Source organism: Neomonachus schauinslandi, chromosome 5, assembly GCF_002201575.2.
Source record: "Neomonachus schauinslandi chromosome 5, ASM220157v2, whole genome shotgun sequence".
In the NCBI taxonomy this organism is placed as follows: domain Eukaryota; kingdom Metazoa; phylum Chordata; class Mammalia; order Carnivora; family Phocidae; genus Neomonachus; species Neomonachus schauinslandi.
Window position 1 is genome coordinate 19887280 of NC_058407.1, and position 22212 is coordinate 19909491.

At 42.1% G+C, this 22212-nt stretch overlaps 1 protein-coding gene across 1 annotated transcript in view; it reads right to left on the minus strand.

The window, feature by feature from the left end:
* The window catches only part of DRAM1 (DNA damage regulated autophagy modulator 1), a 36286-nt gene extending 18227 nt beyond the window's left edge, over positions 1-18059 (minus strand). The window contains exon 1 of the mRNA XM_021687565.1: positions 17777-18059. Within this exon, the coding sequence (XP_021543240.1) occupies positions 17777-17907 (131 nt within the window). The 5' untranslated portion in view covers positions 17908-18059. The remainder of the gene's footprint in view (positions 1-17776) is intronic.
* Positions 18060-22212: the final 4153 nt, after the last annotated feature.

Genomic DNA, 22212 nt, shown 5'->3' on the forward strand with positions numbered 1-22212 from the left:
TTTATTATGTTATGTTAATCACCACACATTACATCATTAGTTTTAGATGTAGTATTCCATGATTCATTGTTTGTGCATAACACCCAGTGCTCCATGCAGTACGTGCCCTCCTCAATACCCATCACCAGGCTAACCCATTCCCCCGGCCCCCTCCCCTCTAGAACCCTCAGTTTGTTTCTCAGAGTCCATCATCTCTCATGGTTCGTCTCCCCCTCCGACTTCCCCCCCCTTCATTCTTCCTTTCCTGCTATCTTCTTCTTCTTTTTTCTTTTTTTTTTTTAAAGATTATTTATTTATTTATTTGAGAGAGAGAATGAGATAGAGAGCATGAGAGGGGGGAGGGTCAGAGAGAGAGGCAGACTCCCTGCTGAGCAGGGAGCCCGATGCGGGACTCGATCCCGGGACTCCAGGATCATGACCTGAGCCGAAGGCAGTCGCTTAACTAACTGAGCCACCCAGGCGCCCTCTTTTTTCTTTTTTTAACATATAATGTATTATTTGTTTCAGAGGTACAGGTCTGTGATTCAACAGTCTTGCACAATTCACAGCACTCACCATAGCACATACCCTCCCCAATGTCTATCACCCAGCCACCCCATCCCTCCCACCCCCACCGCACTCCAGCAACCCTCAGTTTGTTTTTCAGGGCCCATCATCTCTCATGGTTCATCTCCCCCTCCGATTTCCCCCCCTTCATTTTACCCTTCCTGCTATCTTCTTTTTTTTCCTTTTTTAAACATATAATGTATTATTTGTTTCAGAGGTACAGGTCTATGATTCAACAGTCTTAGACAATTCACAGCACTCACCATAGCACATACCCTCCCCAATGTCCATCACCCAGCCACCCCATCCCTCCCACCCCACCCCCCACTCCAGCAACCCTCAGTTTGTTTCCTGAGATTAAGAATTCCTCATATCAGTGAGATCATATGATACATGTCTTTCTCTGATTGACTTATTTCGCTCAGCATAATACCCTCCAGTTCCATCCACGTCGTTGCAAATGGCAAGATCTCATTCCTTTTGATGGATGCATAATATTCCATTGTATATATATACCACATCTTCTTTATCCATTCATCTGTCGATGGACATCTTGGCTCTTTCCACAGTTTGGCTATTGTGGACATTGCTGCTATAAACATCAGGATGCACGTACCCCTTCAGATCCATACATTTGTATCTTTGGGGTAAATACCCAGTAGTGCAATTGCTGGGTCATATGGTAGCTCTATTTTCAACTTTTTGAGGAACCTCCATACTGTTTTCCAGAGTGGTTGCACAAGCTTGCATTCCCACCAACAGTGTAGGAGGGTTTCCCTTTCTCTGCATCCCCACCAACATCTGTCGTTTCCTGACTTGTTAATTTTAGCCAAGGTTTACATTTTTACATCATCAAGCTGCTCCCATAAAGCGATAGTTTAAAACTGATGGCCAGAGAGTTCTCAACATGAAGCAATTTGTACCCGTCTTAAGTGTTTCCCCATTTTAAAACAGCTCTGAAATTTAAGTATTGAAACACTGATCATGTTGAAAAGGCACACTTCAAATGATCTGAGGAATTCCACAAGAAGCCCATGTGTGCAGAAGGCAGCAGGAGTCTTCCAGTTTTGTGCACACTTAATATTTGAAAAGTATAAAGAGGTTAAGACACCCCCTTACAACAAATACTTCTATTCCTATTTCAATCTCAGTGGCACTTGCACCTGTAAGAATCTGGAGGGTTTAGAATTTCACGTTATCATTTCTCCTACAAATAACCATTTTTCTCCCCAAAGGAATCTTGAGGGGGAAAAGGCTACACAGTGTGTGGGATGTCTTTCTGAGCATGACATGGGTAAGAGGAGGGGACCGGAACCAGTCATGGAAAAAAAGGCAGACAGCTTTTACCCTCGGGGGGACCTTTTGCCCGAAGATTAAATCTCACATAGAAATCAAGCCTTCTGTTCTTGGCCTCGGGATATAAAAAGGCAGCTTCCAGGTGAGTCATGCAAGAGTACTTGTGATCACAGGCCTGACAGCACCTACCACATGCCAGGGAGATTGTTTGCTTATTTGTGGAGAAAGGAAGGAAATGGAAGAGTGAGGATATTTATGGGAATGGGAATAGGTAAGTAGTTGGAGAGAAGAAGGTGCCCTGACAGGAGATAAGTCAACCGGACTCTGGAACTATCTGCCCATTGATAGCAAACCAAGACATTCGTCAAGGGCCCAGATGTACAGTCCCCATGGCATAAAACATGTGATCTGAAAGCTCAGAATTTCAGGGTGGTGCTTTATTCTTGTTTATCTGTACATGGGTGGTTCAGCCTGATAAGCATCTCACTTCCACTCAGGTCATGATCTCAGGGTCCAGGATCTAGACCCACTTCGGGCTCCCCTGCTCCGTGGGGAGTCTGCTTGTCCCTCTCTCTCTCTCTGCCCCTCCCCCTGCTCATGCTGCCTCTCTCTCTCTCACTCTCTCTAAAATAAATAAATAAAACCTTAAAAAATAACAATAATAAAAAGTAAAAATAAAGTAAAACCATCCAGGCAGAATCAAATGTGCTTTGTAAATAGCCATTCCATATGTATTTGTTGAATGAATATCAGTACTAGCAATAAAAAAAAAAACAACACCCAAACCTAGTAAACACCACTTATTGAGCATTTACTACATATCAGACACTGTTAGGTGGTTACCATACATCATTTCATTTTACCCTCAAAACCTTGAGGTGAGTCTTATTTCAACTCCATTTTACTAAGGAAGAAAGTGGTATTAGAGAGGTTACATAATTTGTTCAAGGTCATGGGGTTATTAAGGAGATGAATCTATATTCCAGTTACTAAACACAACAGACCCAAAATGGAGTTGCTTATACTAAGCCCCAAGTCACCAAACTGAGACTTAATTTAAGTTCCAGCTCTCCTGGAAATGGAATCTTAAACCAGTCATTCAGGAATCACCTGATCAGCATTAGTTATGTAATGTGCCTGATAAGACCCCTGCCCTCTGTAGGGAAAGTAAGCTTGCAATAATCAGTTGGCTTTTTGCCTAGTATAACTTCCTTGTCTGGCTCCCTTCTGCCTATAAAAAGCCTTTCATTTTGTACAGTTCCTCAGAGCTCCTTTCTGCCTGCTACACTGGATCCTGCCCAAATCATGAATCCATGAGTAAAGCCAGTAAGATCTTTAAATTTTTATTCAGTCAAATTTTGTTGTTAACACAATCCAGACATCTGACTCCCTGACTTCCCTGCCTCTCGTGTGCTCTAAAGCAGGCAAGGAACAGAGTAGTTAGAATGATTGCGGGTGGGCGCAGAGGATGAACACTGATATGCTGGTAAATGTTTAACAACTAGCTCTGGAGGTAGCCTGATTGTAGCACAGGCCAATTTCCATGGTGTAACTGCTCCCAACATGTCAAAGTTCAAGCTGCCAAAATGTAGGTCACTGAACATTGAATTGGGAAGAAATGTACACAGTTGGCTCTCAGGAGCACATACTAGCTGGCTCCAGCACACCCTGGGAATGAACCGTGATGGTAATGAAAACAGATCATCATGCCTTTCTGGTATACCAGGCAAGTGTAAACCAGGCAAGACCTCGTAACTCCTCAAATGCCATAACTGAATTGTAAAATATTTTTGACAAATATTGACTATCATAATAAGTCTGACTTTCTTTCAGGATTAGAGTCTACAACACCAACCATCAGTGCATGAGTACCAATGGGCCTACATTCTTACACTTGGCACTATACTACAAAAATTTGGGTAAATATTAGTGTACTGCATTCACAACCAGTTGTTTGATTAAATGCAAACATCTTCAAAATTTTTTTTATTTGGTTCCACAAATACCATGAAATTTATCTGCTCATCAACAAAATATTTAAGAGATACCTACTATGCGTTAGATACCATCTGAGTCACAAATTGCCCAATCTATCAGATAAGAATGGTCAGTGTGTGATTTATTTCCATTAAGTGACAAAAGGTACCTAACTACATATGGTGAAATTTCACTCAAGAATATTCTTTTTTTTTTTAAGACTTTATTTATTTATTTGACAGAGAGAACGAGTGGCTGGGAGGGGCAGAGGGAGAGAGAGAAAGAGAGAAGCAGACTCCCTGCTGAGCAGGAAGCCTGATGCAGGGCTTGATCCCAGGACCCTGAGTTCATGACCTGAGCTGAAGGCAGACGCTTAACTGACTTGAGTCACCCAAGTGCCCCTTGCTCAAGAATATTTCAAGGAAATTTTCCAAGCAGCAAGTAAAAATGTGACACTTCTAAGAATTTTTAAGAATAAAAGCAAAATTAAACTATTTGAGACTACTCCCAAACAAAAGGCTTTTGCACAGCAAAGGAAACCATCAATAAACCACCTACTGAATAGGAGAAGATATTTGCAAATGATATATCCCATAAGGGGTTACCATTCCAAAATATATATAAAGAAGTTATATAACTCAACACCAAAAAATAATAATAATCTAATTAAAAATGGGCAGGGGACTTGAATAGATATTTTTCCAAAGAAGACATAAAAATGGCTAACAGACGCATGAAAAGATGTTCAACATCACTTATCATCAAGGAAATGCAAATCAAAACCACAATGAGATATCACCTCACACCTGTCAGAATGACTAGAATTAAAAAGACAAGAAATAACAAGTGTTGGTGAGGATGTGGGGAAAAAAAGGAACCCTCGTGTACTATTGGTGGGAATGTAAACTGGTGCGGCTACTGTGGAAAACAATATGGAGGCTCCTCAAAAACTTAAAAATAGGGGTGCCTGGATGGCCCAGTCATTAAGTGTCTGCCTTCGGCTCAGGTCATGGTCCCAGGGTCCTGGGAATAAGCCCTGCATTGGGCTCCCTGCTCAGCGGGAAGCCTGCTTCTCTCTCTCCTACTCCTCCTGCTTGTGTTCCCTCTCTTGCTATCTCTCTCTCTCTGTCAAATAAATAAATAAAATCTTTTTGAAAAAACAAGTTAAAAATATAATTACCACACAATCCAGTAATTTCATTACTGGGCACTTACCCAAAGAAAATGAAAACACTAACTCAAAAAAATATAAGCACCCCTATGTTTGTTGCAGCATTATTTACAAGAGCCAAGATATGGAAGCAACCCAAGTGTCCACTGGTTGGATAAACAAGATATGGGTTACACACACGTGCACACACACACGCACACACACACAATGGAGGATTACTCAGCCATAAAAAAGAATGAGATCTTGCCATTTGCAACAACACAGATGAACCTAGAAGGTATAATGCTAAATGACATAAATAATACATAGAAATACAAATACCAAATGATTTCACTCATATGTAGAATTTAAGAAACAAAGCCAATGAACAAAGAAAAAAGAGACAAACCAAAACAAAAACAACAACAAAAAACCAGACTCCTAAATACAGGGAGCAAACTGGTGGTTGCCAGAAGGGAGGCAGGTGGGGGGCGGGGGCCAGGGGAGTGGGTGAAATAGATAAAGAGTACACTTATCTTGATGAGCACTGAGTAATGTATAGAATTGTTGAATCACTATATTGTGCACCTGAAACTAGTATGACACTGTATGTTAATTATACTTTAATTTAAAAAAAAGAATAGTAGTGGTTGCCCATTATCATCAATAAAAATGAAAGGCTCTTTTACCTTAAAATGTTCTTTTAAGTCTTTCAGTCTTTGAGCTAATATGTTATATCATTAATAAATATCAAATCACATCTTCTGCCTGACATTGGAATCCAGATGAGCACAACACCCAGGGGGTACCAAGAGAACCTGTGGGTAGACTCTTTTTATTTTTATTAAGCTCAAACTAAATGATCTCATTGTGCAAAGGTAGAGGTAGTAGTATTTGGCTGGCAGAGTCATACTTCGGTGCTGATTCAGGAAACTGGAGAATGAGTAAGAGGTGAAACCAATTGCCTCCCAACCTTGCAAAACAGTCTCCCCACCCAACTCCCACCACATGATTCTGTACCATACGGCTTAAGCCACATGGTTCTGGCCCTGCCCCATCCCAGCTGCCTCCTCACTTGCCTCCTTGTAAAGAACGCACTTCTTGGAAACTGCAACAGGGTTAGAAAGTAATTGTTCATTTGCATGTGGTTTAGAAGCTGTTGAGGCTATTGTTTGTAGACAGTTGTTTCTAGGGTAGGATTGTGTCTAGGAAATCAACTTACATCGACATTTCCTGTATTTACATCTCTACAAATTAAGTTCACTGTGGAAAATTCCAAGTTGGGTAACATCCTTCTCCAAACTAATTTATGATTTTATACCAGTGCATAATCATTTGATGCTCACAGGAATGAAAACAATGCAAAGAAGACCTACATGATAATATAAGCTTGATGGATGCTGTTCTCTAAATCACTGGATACAAGTAATTCCATCATTCCAAAGCCTGGAGTCATGGTTTATGGAGGAGCGGGGGCGACTGACAAGCTGACAAAATGCAAAACTATCTGTTTGCCCAGACTGAGGTTTATTGGATTGCCCTAAAATTCTAGGCCCAATGCTTGGAAAAATTATTCAGGACTTAGAACCTGAAGACACTGAATGCACCAATAAAGGAGACCATTAATTCCTTTATCTTCACAATATCTAAATATAATATTTGAAGGGAAGAAGTATTATAATAAAAAGTCATTACACTTTATTAGATACTTTTAATTATTAGGGCTAACTTTTTGGCAGCTTCATTTGCTGATGATTATCCTGAAGTGGGAGGCACCATATAGCTCTATCAACCATTTTTAAACTTAAAAAGAATTTCCTACTTATAAATGCAAACAACTCACTCTATTCTCACCCCACCAACATGCAAATTAGCCCCCTTTCTATCAGTCCAACTTCCCTCTTTGTTCACAAAAAAAAAAAAAAAAATGGCGGGGGGGCGGTTTGTGGGCAGAGGAAGAGAGAGAATCTCAAGCAGCCTCTACACCCATCAGGGAGCCTGATGCCAGGCTAGGTCCCACAACCCTGAGATCATGACCTAAGCCGAATTCAAGAGTTAGATGCTTAACTCACTGAGCCACCCAGGCATCCCACAAATTTCTTTTTTTTTTTTTTTAATTGTTAAGTGTCGGGAACTGTGTCAGGTGATGGGGATACAAAGACGAAAAGATAACTCACTAACCTTCAAGAAGCTTAATATCTAACACAAAATTCAAGGATTCACTGATTCAATACATAGTTACTGATTGCCTTCAACACAATAGGTGATTTTGTAGGCATGGTGAATGCAGTGACAGATAAAACAGAAAAAGCCCCTCCTTCATGGAACTTATAATCTGTGGAGGGCAATAAAAAGAGTCTAGGGTGATGAACGCTGTGAAGAAAAGGTAAGTTGGATACAGGACTCAGAGAGGGGTGAGGCGCCTACTTGAGACAGGGTATTCCGGGAAGGGGACTTGAATAGAGATCTGGATGAAGTGGAATATTTGGGCCAGGAAATTTACAAGCAGAGAACAGCAAAGTCAAAGGCCTTAAGGTGGCAATATGTCAGAGGAACTGCAAGGAAGTGGGTGTGGCTGGAGAGGAGTGAGTGAGAACATGTGTGTGCACATGGGGGAGGGAGTCTCGGGGAGTCCTGGGGTCATGGTAAGGACACTGAATGTTATTCTAAGATGATGGGAAGCCGTTGAGGGCTGAGCGCTGGGAAGTGATACGAAGTTGATAGATGTTTTTAAAGACTGTCGTGCAAAGGCTGTGGAGAGGCAAATGTGGTCCAATGAGACAGTTAGGAAGCTATTTCAATAGTTTGTCAAGAGATGACAATGGCTGAGGCAGGGTGGTAACGAAGCCGGAGGTGATAAGAGGACAGATTTGGGAAGTTTTCTGAGAGGGGTCTCTAGAAAACCAACCCTGCTTAGACTACGGCTGCTAATATTACAAGAGAAATTTTTAAGTTAACATTTCTTCAGCACTTACACTCGGTCAGGCTCATCTTATTTGGTCTTCACAACTTTGTAAGGCAAGTACTTTTTATCTCCATCCTAAAGATGAGGAAACGGAGTCTTAGAAAAGTACTTTATGTTTCTTTTTATGAAAACATATCATTTCCATGTGAGTTTGTAGTGCTAGGTAACTACAGCCAGGTTCGCATCCGCCATTCCCTCTGGAGCCTTAGTAGGATGTCCTTGGCAAGAACCGCGTCTACAACGCAGGTACCTGGGGGACCGAAATGCAATTACTGTCAGGTAAGGAGGACTGTTGAGTAGAGCACTCTTTTTTTTTTTTTAAGTTGAAATTGAGACCTTATATTTAAAAATTGTCAGCCTTGCAGCCGTCAGACTTTTGAGCAATACTCGGCTATCTTTTTAGAAGTGGGAATAACAGAAGAAAAACATTCCCAATTTTATTTTTCATGAAAAAAAAAGAATTTTATGTAATCCAATGACAATGGAAAATTTACAGAGGAGAAATTACACACATTTATGGTTGACTCAGAAGCCAAACAACACTGCATCCATCACTTCAATTAATTTTTGAGCAATGAAAGTTTGGGATCTTCAATTTTCTTATTATGCTTTTCTTAGGATTAACTAATTTGGGTAATGCTTTTTTTGAAGAAAATGTGAAGCTCTAAATTATCATTTCAAGGATGATACTTTTCTACCTAAAAGTTTTCAATGGCAAGCCCACATTTTCATCCTTATGATACCATGGCTTAGATACTATGAAGTAATAATCAGTGCACTGTAAAGACTGAAGCATCTGGGGCGCCTGGGTGGCTCAGTCGTTAAGCGCCTGCCTTCGGCTCAGGTCATGATCCCAGGGTCCTGGGATCGAGCCCCGCGTCAGGCTCCCCGCTCCACGGGAAGCCTGCTTCTCCCTCTCCCACTCCCCCTACTTGTGTTCCCTCTCTTGCTGTGTCTCTGTCAAATAAATAAATAAAATCTTAAAAAAAAAAAAAGACTGAAGCATCATTAACATCATGCCAGAATATGTGACTTTATACACACAGACCTCATTATCTGATTATTTATTATCCCCAACCCCACTGTTTTTTGTTTGTTTGTTTTTAATTTTAGGTAGTTAACATACAGTGCAATATTACTGGCTTCTGGAGTAGAATTCAGTGATTCATCACTCACATACAACACCCAGTGCTCATCATAACAAGTGCCCTCCTTACACCTATCCCCCATCCGGCCCATCCCCCACCCACTTCCGTCCTTCAACCCTCAGTTTGTTCTCTATCGTTAAGAGTTTCTTATGGTGGGACATTGTCATAATATGGGGGTAAATGATGAATTGCGGGCATCAACACTGTATGTGACATGGTCTTAATGGTATAAAAGAAAAAAATGTGTATTGTTGTTTATAAATATGCTTACAGATATACTTAAACATATCTTACAAGATGAGTGATGAGTATTATATGGATTGTACTGATGAACTCTAGGCATTTTGTATCCCTCCTCATATATATTAGATATAATTTAGTGACTGTATGTAAATAGAGTCCAAAATTATGCAAATCAATCCAATAATACTGGCTATATCTCTAGAAAGTTGAGATTTGAAATATTTATTTTCTGTTTCTGTATTTCTGATTTTTCACTATGATTATTACATTTTTATTTTAAAATTGTAAAATATGCCTTCACAAGTTATTATTACTGGAAAACTGCTTATTGTGTAACAGTACAAACAGAAGTGAAAAATTACGATCCAAAATGATATGTACAAACTTCCAGTTATAAAATGAGTAAGTCACAGAGATGAAAAGTACAGAATAGGCAATAAAGTCAATAATATTGTAATAATGTTTGGTGACAGATGGTGACTACACTTACCCTGATGAACACAGAATATTGTATAGAATTATTGAATGACTATATTGTACAGCTGAAACTAATATAATCCTTCAATAATAAATAAATAAATAAATACATAAATAAAATTTAAAAATAATATGTAGGAGTGAACCCAATTTTATAAAAAAAGTAAATATAAACATGGAAATGTAGAAATACATAAACATGTAAAGTTTGTATGAACATGTAAAGAAATGAGAAATTCCTAGGATTCCTAGGATGTTGGGTTCATGTTTGCTATTTATTTCTACAATATAGTTCTTTCTATTCTGAAAAAAGAAAAAGTTTCTTATGGCTTGTTTCCCTCTCTCCTTTTTTCTTTTCCCCCTTCCCATATGTTCGTTTTCTTTCTTAAATGCCACATACGAGTGAGATCATATGGTATATTTGTCTTTCTCTGACTGACTTATTTCACTTAACTTAATACACTCCAGCTCCATCCATGTCGTTGCAAATGGCAAGATTTCATTCTTCTTGATGGCTGAGTAATATTCCATTCTGTATATATACCCCATCTTCTTTATCCATTCATCAGTTGATGGACATTTGGGCTCTCTCCATAGTTTGGCTATTGTTGATAATGCTGCTATAAATATCCAGACCCTACTGTTATGGTTGAAATGGAAGCAAAAGTCACCATTGCCTGAAATGCAATGTAGTTAGTAATCAAAAAAGTTGGTTTAGGGTGCCTGGGTGGCTCAGTTGGTTAAGCGACTGCCTTCGGCTCAGGTCATGATCCTGGAGTCCCTGGATCGAGTCCCGCATCAGGCTCCCTGCTCGGCGGGGTGCCTGCTTCTCCCTCTGACCCTCCCCCCTCTCATGTGCTCTCTCTCTCTCATTCTCTCTGTCTCAAATAAATAAATAAAATCTTTAAAAAAAAAAAAGTTGGTTTAGGTAGAAGTCATCAAAAATTATGTGGATACAAAAAAAAAATTATGTGGATACATACACACAACAAGCAAATAAATTACCAGTTAACCCAGCAAGCTGATTGAGGTTGGTTAAGAAAACTTCTGCTCTAGGGGCACCTGCGGATAAGTAGAGAGAGCATGCAACTCTTGATCTTGGGGTTGTGAGTTCAAGTCCCACGTTGGGCGTAGAGATTACTTAAAAAATAAAATTAAAAAGAAAACCTGCTATAATCACAAATAAACCGATTACTTATAAAATTAGCCCTCAACCAAATGTCCTTTCCTACTTAACCCTAGCATCTATCCAGACCAGTGTGGGCTGGTCCCTTGATAATACTATTAGCAAATTCTTACAGAGAACTTAATTTCTTACAGCAGGGTGTTAATGAGTTCTAAGTGAGTTCACACCTTAATGCATGAGGGATGTGCTATTACTAACCCATAGAAAAGCAGAGAGAAATCAAGTAGCCTGTCCAAGATCCTATAGTGAGGGCACAGGGCGCAGTTGTATTCCAGCTAAAGCTGCCTGCTCAGAAGTCGTTCCTTTACCCACAGTGGTGGATAATCAAAGGTTGTAAATATCCAACAATGAAAGTCAAATGGACTACATTGTGAGGCTGCAAATCTTGTAGAACACACAGAATTTCATGAAGCCGACAGATTTGGTGTTGGAGAAGAGCTGGAATGGCAGCCCAAGTTAATGAACAGTGAGCACTGGCAGAATCAGCTAATAATTAAGGAGAAGCTGGCAAGATTAACAAAATGCATACTGAAAGCAGGCCCACCTGGCATAAATTATCTTCACATTCAACCAGTATTTACTAAGCACCTACTACGTGTCTGGCACTGTCATAAATGCAAGGGATACAGCAGTGAACAAACCCTAAATCTCTACCCTCATGAAACTTATATTTTGTGTGAGAAACAGACAATAATCAAGACAATAACCTTACACACAATGATTAAGAATGGTCATTGGAGGGCGCCTGGGTGGCTCAGATGGTTAAGCGTCTGCCTTCGGCTCAGGTCATGATCCCAGGGTCCTGGGATCGAGTCCCGCATCGGGCTCCCTGCTAGGCAGGGAGCCTGCTTCTCCCTCTGCTTCTGCCTCTCTCTCTCTCTCTCTCTCTGACTCTTATGAATAAATAAATAAAACATTTAAAAAAAAAAAAAAAGAATGGTCATTGGAAAAAGTGAAGTCACAAAACATTTCTGCAAAAATAAGCCTCTTCCTATCTCCCTTCACAAGACAGATGTGAAATCAAGGACTTCACACAATCATAAAACTGTCTTGGAAAGTTCCTTCCCTTAAAAAATCCACACCTGAATCATTTTAAGATTTTTGTTTATTGTAAGAATTCTGTCTTTTCATTTTGCTTTGTTCATTACAAGATGTGTTCATTATAATGAGTTTTGTTCATTGTTAGAACTAGCACCTAATTGTGATTACAACCTAAATTTTATGATTGTTAACCAAGTGAAAGATAAAAAGATTTCCCTAATTTTTAGGTTCATTTTGGAGTTAAAGACCCAGCCTCTTTTACTTTGTTTACTACACCATTTTGGTCTCCATTTTAAGGCGGCTTAATTCTAGGTGACCCGGTTTTCTGCCACCAACCACTGAGCAGGTTTGTGGTCATGAGGAGGAACAATGCGAGCGGCCAAAGATCACAATCTACCCAGCAAACAGTACTTGCACAAAAAATGAGACCAGGTTAATAAAAAGCAACCAGGACGCAGAACTGACAAAACTTTAAAGGGCCAAAGAATATACTGGAAGCATGAGACACAGTCCAAAGAAGATGATTTTTTTTTTCTTAAAGATTTTTATTTATTTATTTGAGAGAGAGAGAATGAGAGAGAGCAAGCACATGAGAGGGGGGAGGGTCAGAGGCAGAAGCAGACCCCCTGCTGAGCAGGTAGCCCGATGCGGGACTCGATCCCGGGATTCCAGGATCATGACCTGAGCCGAAGGCAGTCGCTTAACCGACTGAGCCACCCAGGCGCCCCTGAAGATGATTTTTTAAAAGAGAGTGGCTTATCAGCTGGGAGGAGTTGATAAGTAAAGTTGATTCAAGATAGCCTACGAGATTGGGTCATAGAGGGAATATAAGAAACTATAACAAATTAAGTATGATTGTGCTCAAGAATGTGGGTGTGACCTTGTAAAAATTTAAACTAATCCTTTGAGGTTGACTTTTATCTGTCCTTCATTTTGACACCCTTAAGGGCATTAATGGTTTCCTAATACAGAAACGTTGCACTATGCTAATTCAGCCTGTTAAATCAAGAGGCTGTTTGAATTGCATGTTTCTAATTTAAGTTTTAATAGGAAATCAGTCCATGTGGCTAAAGAATAAATACATACAGTAAGACATGCCAGGTTCATAAATATTGCCGTTGGGAGAAACTGGGTAAAAGACACATGGGATCTTTCTGCATTATTGTTTTATTACTGCATGTAAATTTACAACTATCTCAAAATAAAAAGACTAATTTAAAAAAGTATGGCACAGGGATGACTGGATGGCTCAGTTGGTTAAGCATCTGCCTTTGGCTCAGGTCATGATCCCGGGGTCCTGGGATTGAGTCCCGCATCGGGCTCCTTGTTCAGTGGGGAGCCTGCTTCTCCCTCAGCCTGCTGCTCCCCCTGCTTGTGCTCTCTCTCTCTAACAAATAAATAAATGAAATCTTTTTTTAATTAATTAATTAATTAAAAAATAAAAATAAAAAAGTATAGCACAAGGCCTTATTCCCACCCTCTTTTCCACCTGCTAAAGTCTCCCTGACCATGACCTCCTCCTTCATACACAAACCACATTTATTAGTTTCTTTATGCAAGCAAATACAAGTATACACTATTACCCCCACCAATCTCTATCTCCCCTCACCCCCACCCCACTAATGGTAGCATATTTTGCTCTGCATCTTGCTTTTTTCCATGTAACAATGTATTGGAGATTTTTCCACACTAATGTATTAATTTAAAAAGAGTATTCTGTGTATAGAGAGCTTTCCTTTGACGTATTCTTTGGATAAACCATATTTATTTAGTCAATCCTCTCTGATGGAAATCTGCATTGCTTCCAGCCTTTTGTTAGTAAAAGCAATACTGTAAGTAACCTTGCAGATAAATGTTCGTCATTTTGATACATGCCAACATCCCTCCATAGAGACTGAATCTATTTACATTCCCACCAGCAACACATGAAAGCCTGTTTCCTCGAAGTCTAGCAATAGAGTGTGTTATCAAAATTTAGGTTCCTGCTGATCCAATGATAAAAAATGGCATTAGTGAGTTTTAATTTGAATTTTTATTCCATTCATGAGATTGAGCATCTTTCCACAGGTCTAAGAGCTATTTGCCTTTTATTCAATATGCTGCAGGATAACAATGTTACAAGAAGATATGTCATGAGGAAGCTGAATTTGAAAGTCATACTGCAAAGAGGTCCTCCCAGGATTATGGTTCTTATTTAAAATGCAATAGCTCTTATTTAAAGTGTTCACGTTTTGGGGGTACCTGGGTGGCTCAGTTGGCTAAGTGGCTGACTCTTGATTTCTGCTCAAGTCACAGTCTCGGGTCCTAGGACTGAGCGCCGTGGAGGGCTCCCCAGTCAGCAGGGAGTCTGCCTGGGGATTCTCTCTCCCTCTGCCCCTCCCCCCCATTTCCCTGTGCACACGCTCACTCTCTCTCAAATAAATAAATACTTAAAAAATAAAGTGTTCAGGGCGCCTGGGTGGCTCAAATGGTTAAGCGTCTGCCTTCGGCTCAGGTCACGATCCCAGGATCCTGGGATCGAGTCCCGCATCAGGCTCCCTGCTCAGCGGGGAGCCTGCTTCTCCCTCTGCCTCTCTCTCTCTCTCTGTCTGTCTCTTACAAATAAATAAATAAAATCTTAAAAAAAAATAAAAAAATAAAGTGCTCAACATTGTTAAAAAATAAATCAATACAGTGTTTAACATTAAGAACTGTCAGAACATTGGATTGGTTGAACAATGTCATCACGTAAAAGGGAAGCATCCTGAATACATCCAAATCATTGATCAATGACCAATGATCTTACCGAGCCTTCCCTAAGGGGACGTGGCCCTAGGGGGAAGAATAACTCTATTGAAAATGAATGCCTGAGAAATATTAATTCAACAAATATTGAAAGCCCTCATGGATCTTACATTCCAGTGAAAAAAGACAGATAAAGGGCGCCTGGGTGGCTCAGTTGGTTAAGTGACTGCCTTCGGCTCAGGTCATGATCCTGGAGTCCCGGGATCGAGTCCCACATCAGGCTCCCTGCTCAGCAGGGAGTCTGCTTCTCCCTCTGACCCTCCTCCCTCTCATGCTCTCTGTCTCTCATTGTCTCTCTCGCAAATAAATAAAATCTTAAAAAAAAAAAATTAAAAAAAAAAGAAAGACAGATAAAGTATGTAATTTGTTAGAAGATGATAGATGCTATGGTGAATAATTAGACTAGATATGGGGGATCAGGAGTGCTAGCGGACAGTTTTAAATAGGGCAACAGGCCTCATCAATATTTGAACAGAGGAAGAGGTCGGGGAGAAAGCTTCATAATTTCTGGAGGAAGAGCATTCTGGCAGAGGAATAACCAGGGCAGAGGTCATGAGGAGGTGGTGTGTCTGACAAGCTTAAGACACAGGAAGGAAGCCAGTGTAGTTGAGGGAAGTGGAGGGAGTGGGGGTAAGGGAGACAGGGAGGCACTGACAGCAGAGATGAGTTATAGGAGATAAGGTTGAACATTTCTGGGGCCAAATGGATAAATCTGGCATTACTCCCATCACTTTCCAGTATCTTGTTCTTAATCTAAATCTTGCCTTTGCCTCAATGACTTGGTTTTCTAGGAGGGACAGAGAGACAATGGAGTGCTCCAGCTGCTCAAGTAGGCAGAGAGCAGACAACCTAAAAGCCCCCAGCACATGTGGGCAACAAAACATGTGTTTGTTGTTTGTAGGCTGGGGGCTCCTGGCAACAAGGTGACAATCTCTGGCCTTTTTCTCCGTAACTTCTGCTTTTCCTAAAGGCTTCCTTTCCTCGTTAAATTTAATACCTATTCTTTGGACTGTCTGTGATTGAGCATCTCACAAGTGGTTCATCTTGTCAGCTCATTTACCAATTTCTGAATGTCTTCCACTTCAAGTTCGCCTTGTGGTGCTATTAATCACAACTATATCAGACATCACAAAGATTCAAGCCCTCCTGCCTCTGACACTCTCCACTCCTCTCCCCCTGCCAATGAATATCAAATATTATGTGTTCCTGACCTTTAGATCCCGGACAGCTATTATTTTCTCATGAAAAGCATTGTAGGGGGCGCTGGGTGGCTCAGTCGTTAAGCGTCTGCCTTCGGCTCAGGTCATGATCCCAGGGTCCTGGGATTGAGCCCCACATCGGGCTCCCTGCTCTGCGGGGAGCCTGCTTCTCCCTCACCCTCTGCTTGCCTCTCTGCCTACTTGTGCTCTCCCTCTCTCTCTCTTTGTCAAATAAAGAAAGAAAATCTTTAAAAAAAAAAAAAGTATTGTAGGGAAAGAAACTCCTCCCTTTTATGCAAGTCTAAGAGGATCTATCAGCTTCAGAATCAAGAGAAGCGAGACAATGCCACGTGAGACTGAGATGAGCCACGAGAAACCCAGTCCAGGTTTCCGCAGGGCACCAGGTCTGATGGGAAAGTCTTTTTCTTTTCTTTTTTTTTTTTTTTAAAGATTTTATTCATTTATTTGCGAGAGAGAGAATGAGAGACAGAGAGCACGAGAGGGAGGAGGGTCATAGGGAGAAGCAGACTCCCCGCTGAGCAGGGAGCCCGATGCGGGACTCGATCCCGGGACTCCAGGATCATGACCTGAGCCGAAGGCAGTCGCTTAACCGACTGAGCCACCCAGGCGCCCCGGGAAAGTCTTCTTGATGCCTGGAACACCTCTTGAGTGGGCAAAACCACCACCGTTAGCTGCGTCTCTGAACTCTTCTCCACACTGCTCTCCTCCTTGCTTCAAACTCTAGGCCCTTCTTGCCTCACCTTCATTTCCCCTTCCGTGCCCACAAACATTACAGAACATGGCTCACCATGAGGCTCCGCTGCAGGACGGAGAAGCCCTATAATCCCTATAATCATAAAGTGGTAACAAACCTTGGTTATCACCAACTTTATTATTTCCTCACCAATCAGTGCAGGTCACAGCACTTGGATAAGGATGGATCGTTCTAATGGTTAAGGAACGCCCATTGCCATGGGGCTAGGCACAGAGATGGAAGCCATTTGAAGAGGATCGAAACGACCTGGGCACTGATGAAGGAACCCCTCAGGAATGGTGAGGCCAAAAACCATGAAAAAAGAAACGGTATGACAACGCAAGATATGTCATAAGTTGCTGACAATTTGAGGGCTCTGACTTTGGGGGCGCAGTATCCAGAGGGATCCTGGGCAGCTCCATCCAGGAGAGCTTAGGCCCGATCCCAAAGACCTGGAGGTGACACAGCGTTCCTTTTGGATTGGACGGATCTGGGTGTGAACTCTGCTTCCACCATTCCTACCTGTGACATCAGTGTTACACTAATGATATTTTAACGTCTGCTCATACTTAGATTTCCTTGCATGAAAAATACGCGGGACATCCATCATGAGGATATTGGGAAGTGGAAGTGAAATATGTGAGCTCTTTTAGCATACACCTGGACCTGCCTTTTACACACTCAAAAAATGGCATCCATCAGGCCCCATTCTTGTTTCAATACCGTCCCAGAAGCATCTTCAGGGATTCTGTCCCACGGTCCATCTCAAGCTCTATTGTCTATCCTGAGCCCCTCCCGACGCCACTGGGTTCAGTGTTCAATGTTCAGGGTAAACTCAGAACCGCTCTGGCTCTGCACCCGCTGGCTCCCTACCCGTCCCGGCCGCCAGGAGCGCGCTCGCCTCGTCGTTAGACGTGGGTCTCCCCGCAGGACGCCCCCTGCCAGGTCTGGACCCTTCCCTCCCCGCGGGCACCTCTGCCCCGCGGCTCCTCTGCCCGGCCCGGCCTCACCTGATGTAGGGGAGGAAGGGGTTGACGTGCCCCGAGAGCACCGCGACCACGTAGGAGATGATGAAGGCGGCAGACGACCAGGTCACCAGGAGGAAGGGCACGAAGGCCATTCCCCTCAGGAAGCACAGCATCGCGCGGCCGCCGGGAGGGCGCTGCGCTCTGTGGGGTCAGACGCGGGGCGCGGGGCGCGGGAGCCGCGCACGTGCTGGCCCGCAGCCGGCGGCCGGACCCAAGGCTCCGCGACGGCGGGGCAGGCCCGGCCCCGGATGTAGGGAAGCGCGGAAAGCGGAGTGAGGCGGCGGGCGGCGAGGCGGGCGGGCGGCCGGCCGGGGGTGGGTGGGGCGCCGGCTGCCCCGGTTTGTTTCGAAACCAGTGAAGTCACAAAGCGGCGGCCCCGCGGGCTTGGAGGCGCACGGCAGCCTCCCCGCGGACGCGACGTGGGAGCGGCGGGGACGCGGCGCCGGGCTCCTTTCGCTTTTGGTTCGGACTCGGCGGGGGTCTGCGCGGGCGGGCGGGGGTGCTCGGGGCAGTCTCAGCCCTCCCAGCCGCCCTGGCTCTTGCGCAACTCCGGAGAAACGAACAGCTCCTCCCGGGCTCTCCTTCCGTGGGGCTTTCCGGGGTATGGGGCCTCGAACGCCGGGGGGCTTCCCTTCCGTGATCCCACCGCCTGCCCGTCCGTCGCAGGTTGAGAGTGTGGCCACTGCGTGGCGACATCCACCCCATCCCGCTGCTGCTGCAGGGGTCCGGACAGAAGTGTATGGTGACGTTCGCCAACTCACGGGGCACGGACGTGGCACCCACCTCGATGGTGCCCACGAGAAAACCTAGAGTGTGTAGGAGCCGGTGGGAGTCGAGGTGGGACTGAGTTGCAGCCCAGCCGAGTGGCCCCTTATGCCTCATAGTTCTGCTTTTCACTAGAGCCGACCTGGAGTTATTTCCTAGAAATTAGATTTCCCTTTCTCCTCTCACGGATCAGGGTTCGCCCATGCTGGGAACCATACGTTAAGATGAGTAACGGTAACCTCGTACATTTCAAATGCTGCAAAAAGGATTTGTGTTCTGGGGGCTCTTGTGAGTATGGTGATTTTGAGGATGGGTTATAGATTCTGAGCCCAGGGTATGTGTTGGAAGTCACTGGGTCATCAGTGACCAAAGCTGGGTTCATTTCAGTCACATAAACATTTCTTGGGTGCAAACCCTGCTAGGGGACAGGATACAAAGATTAAGTAGTACCATGGGGCCAGAAGACTGACATACCAAAATTAAATAAAATTATATGGAATATTAGATAGAAATTAAAAAAGTAAAAGAGTTGGCAGGCAGGGGCCAGTGCTCAGGAAAAGGATCAAGGACGTTTTCCTGACAGATGGTATTAGAGGTTTTGAAAGTAAATGATTGCTAACCAGGCAAAGAAAGGGGAGACTAGCATTCAGGCCCAGGAAAAAGCAGGAGAAAATGCAGACTTTGGAGTTGATTTGGTTTCTGGAACAAGAAAAAGCACTCGAGTATAAGGCAGAGAATAGAGAGGTGGGCAAAGAGGCCATCCCACAGGAGCCCTGGTAACTATTTTTATTTCACTTTATATTTTTGCTTTTTGGTAGTGAGGAAATTATAGGAATATGGACAGATATGTATTTCAAATAGATCACATTGTGACTGGGGGGGGGAGTGACCACCATACTGAACACAACAGAGGCTTTTAAAAAAATCAGAAGAGCTGTCATCCATGGTGGATCCACCTTACATCTGTACCTTGATTTCTGTGTTGGGAAAACCACTCTCTTCCCTGGTCTTCTTTCCCTTGCCCTATGCCCTCCTTGCTTTTTTCCTACTCTACTACTGATTCATCTGACTTAAAAAACCCTCCGAGGCAGAGAAATTATAACATCAAATGGAGCTCACCTGATCACCTTATCATTTTGTTGCTTATGTAATTCCCTTAAGCAACCCAACTGGCTAGTAACTGTTAACACAAACACAGTAAGAGTTGTCTGACTATAATGGTAATAGGTGTTTCATTGTTTAAAATAAGTTTGTACACATGTATATATTTAAAATAGGTATATAGCTAACCATACATACTACATATGGGGCCAAGCAGCGCCGAGAAGCGTCATGCTGCTTTCCCTTCTAAAAGCTTTCCATACCATAGATCATGTAACACCCTCTCCTTGGAATAGTAAAGTTTATGATGGCAAGAAATGCAAAAGTCCTGGAAAACAACCTTACTCGTGAAGCAAATCAGAATATGTCACTTCAAAATATGCCTCTTGGACATAGAATTATGTTGTGCTTCTCCCCTTGAATTAATTCCTGATTTTTCTCCGTCAAAGCCACACCGACTCAAAGTAAGGGTCTGGTTGGACTGCCCTTTTGAAGATGAAGGCATTCTTCCTTGGTGACCACCATTTATTTAAAGGCAGTATGCTTCCTGATCTAAATAAAGTTCATGCCAGCGCTTAGGTATCTTCTCCATTTTATGGCTGGGGAAATAAGGCTCAATGTCATGCAGCTAATGAATGAAGATGCAGAATTTGAATCCAGGTCTATGTGACTCAAAAGCCTATAACCCTTACCATTGTGAGGAACTGTCTCACTCTTCGAAATCCAGAACTCCAGAATTTCAGAAGAACACTCAAGATATATGCAGTTATCTTTTATTTTTATATACGTGTTTATGAATACATTAGGATTTGAAAAAATTTCAAAAACTTACACAGTATAATCTAACAATAAAACAATAGAGAAGCATCTATAATTCTCTGCCAACAAGTCAACTTTCTCAATTTCCTAATTTCCATCTGCTTCTTACTCATAGAAATATTAAAAATCAAATTGTAATTACAAATTTGTAGCTTTATTATTTTTTTAAAGATTTTTAAAATATATTTAAGAAAGAGAGAGAGCATGGGCAGGGGGAGGAGCAGGACAAGCAGAGCTTGGGGTCCAACCCGGAGCTCTACCCCAGGACCCCGAAATCATGACCTGAAACAAAATCAAGAGTGAGACGCTTAACCCACTGAGCCACCCAGGCACCCTGCTTTTTTATTTTTAGGTATTAAATATCTACTCCATGTTGTTATACTCTTTGAGTTACTGCTTTTCATTACTCTACATTCGTCCATTGAATTAATGAACTATAATTTACTTCACTGCCCCCAGTGCTAAACAGTTATGTTAATCCAGGTACTTCCCTATTTTAAGCAACGTTCTACTAACATCTCAGTTGTTTCTGTGTTTTCTTTTTCCTTTAGGTAAATTTCCGTGAGTGGGATTACTGTGCCAAAGGACAATATGAACATTTTAAAATCTGTAAACATCCTAAATTATTTGAAAGTATTGTATCAATTTCATTGCTTCTAATAACCTGAGTGTTTCAGTTTCATTATATATCACCTCTATGTATTTTTTAAGATTTTTATTTATTTATTTATTTATTTATTTATTTTTAAGTAATCTCTAGGCCCAATGTGGAGCTTCAACTCATGACCCTAAGATCAAGAGTTGCATGCTTTACCAACTGAGCCAGCCAGTCGCCCCTTTATGTATTTTTTTAAATTTTATTTTATTATGTTGTGTTAATCACCATACATTACATCATTATGTAGTTTTTGATTAGTGTTCCCATGATTCATTATTTGCATATAACACCCAGTGCTCCATTCAATATGTGCCCTCTTTAATACCCATCACCAGGCTCTATGTATTTTTAATGTTCTATAATAGCTGTGAAATACTCCTTGAGATTTTAGCATACTTCCTTTTAAAGTTATCAATCCCTTATTTCATTGTTGGGATAGAGACCACTAGCTACCCAGTGCAGCATCCATTTTTTTCTTTCCTCCTTAGTAATAAACCCTCACTTTGAAATGGACACATTTTGCCTCACACAAAGGGATTCGATTTCTCAGCTTCCCTTGCAGCCAGGGGTGGCCATGTGACTTAGTTCTGTCCTATGGCATGTAATAAGTGTTATGTGATATAAGAAGGTTGCTTAAAGGAAGCTGACTTGCAACATCATGGGATGGCTGGGCTCCAGCCGCCATCTTGGAGTATGCAGTCATACTGCCGAGAGAAGGCCTCAGTGAAAACAGTGGAGTAAAAGGTGGGTGCCATAGTCCCTGCTGACATTATGGAGCTGCTGAGGTATGACCCTGGATTGTCTAGTTCTGGGCTTCTTTTATGTGAAAGAGAAATAAACTTCCATCTTATTTAAACACTGTTATTTGGGGAATTTTCTCTTACATGTAGCCACAACTAATACTTCCTATATTGGTTATCACATCCTTTTTATGATGTCTCTCAATCTCAGGTACCCAGTTGTTTGATGGGCCATATTCCTAGAAAACGGAGTATAAATTCATTTTCTACATACCACCTTTGAAATACTATAATGAATCCTCTTGGAAATTACCCCATAATGTATCCCTTTGTAA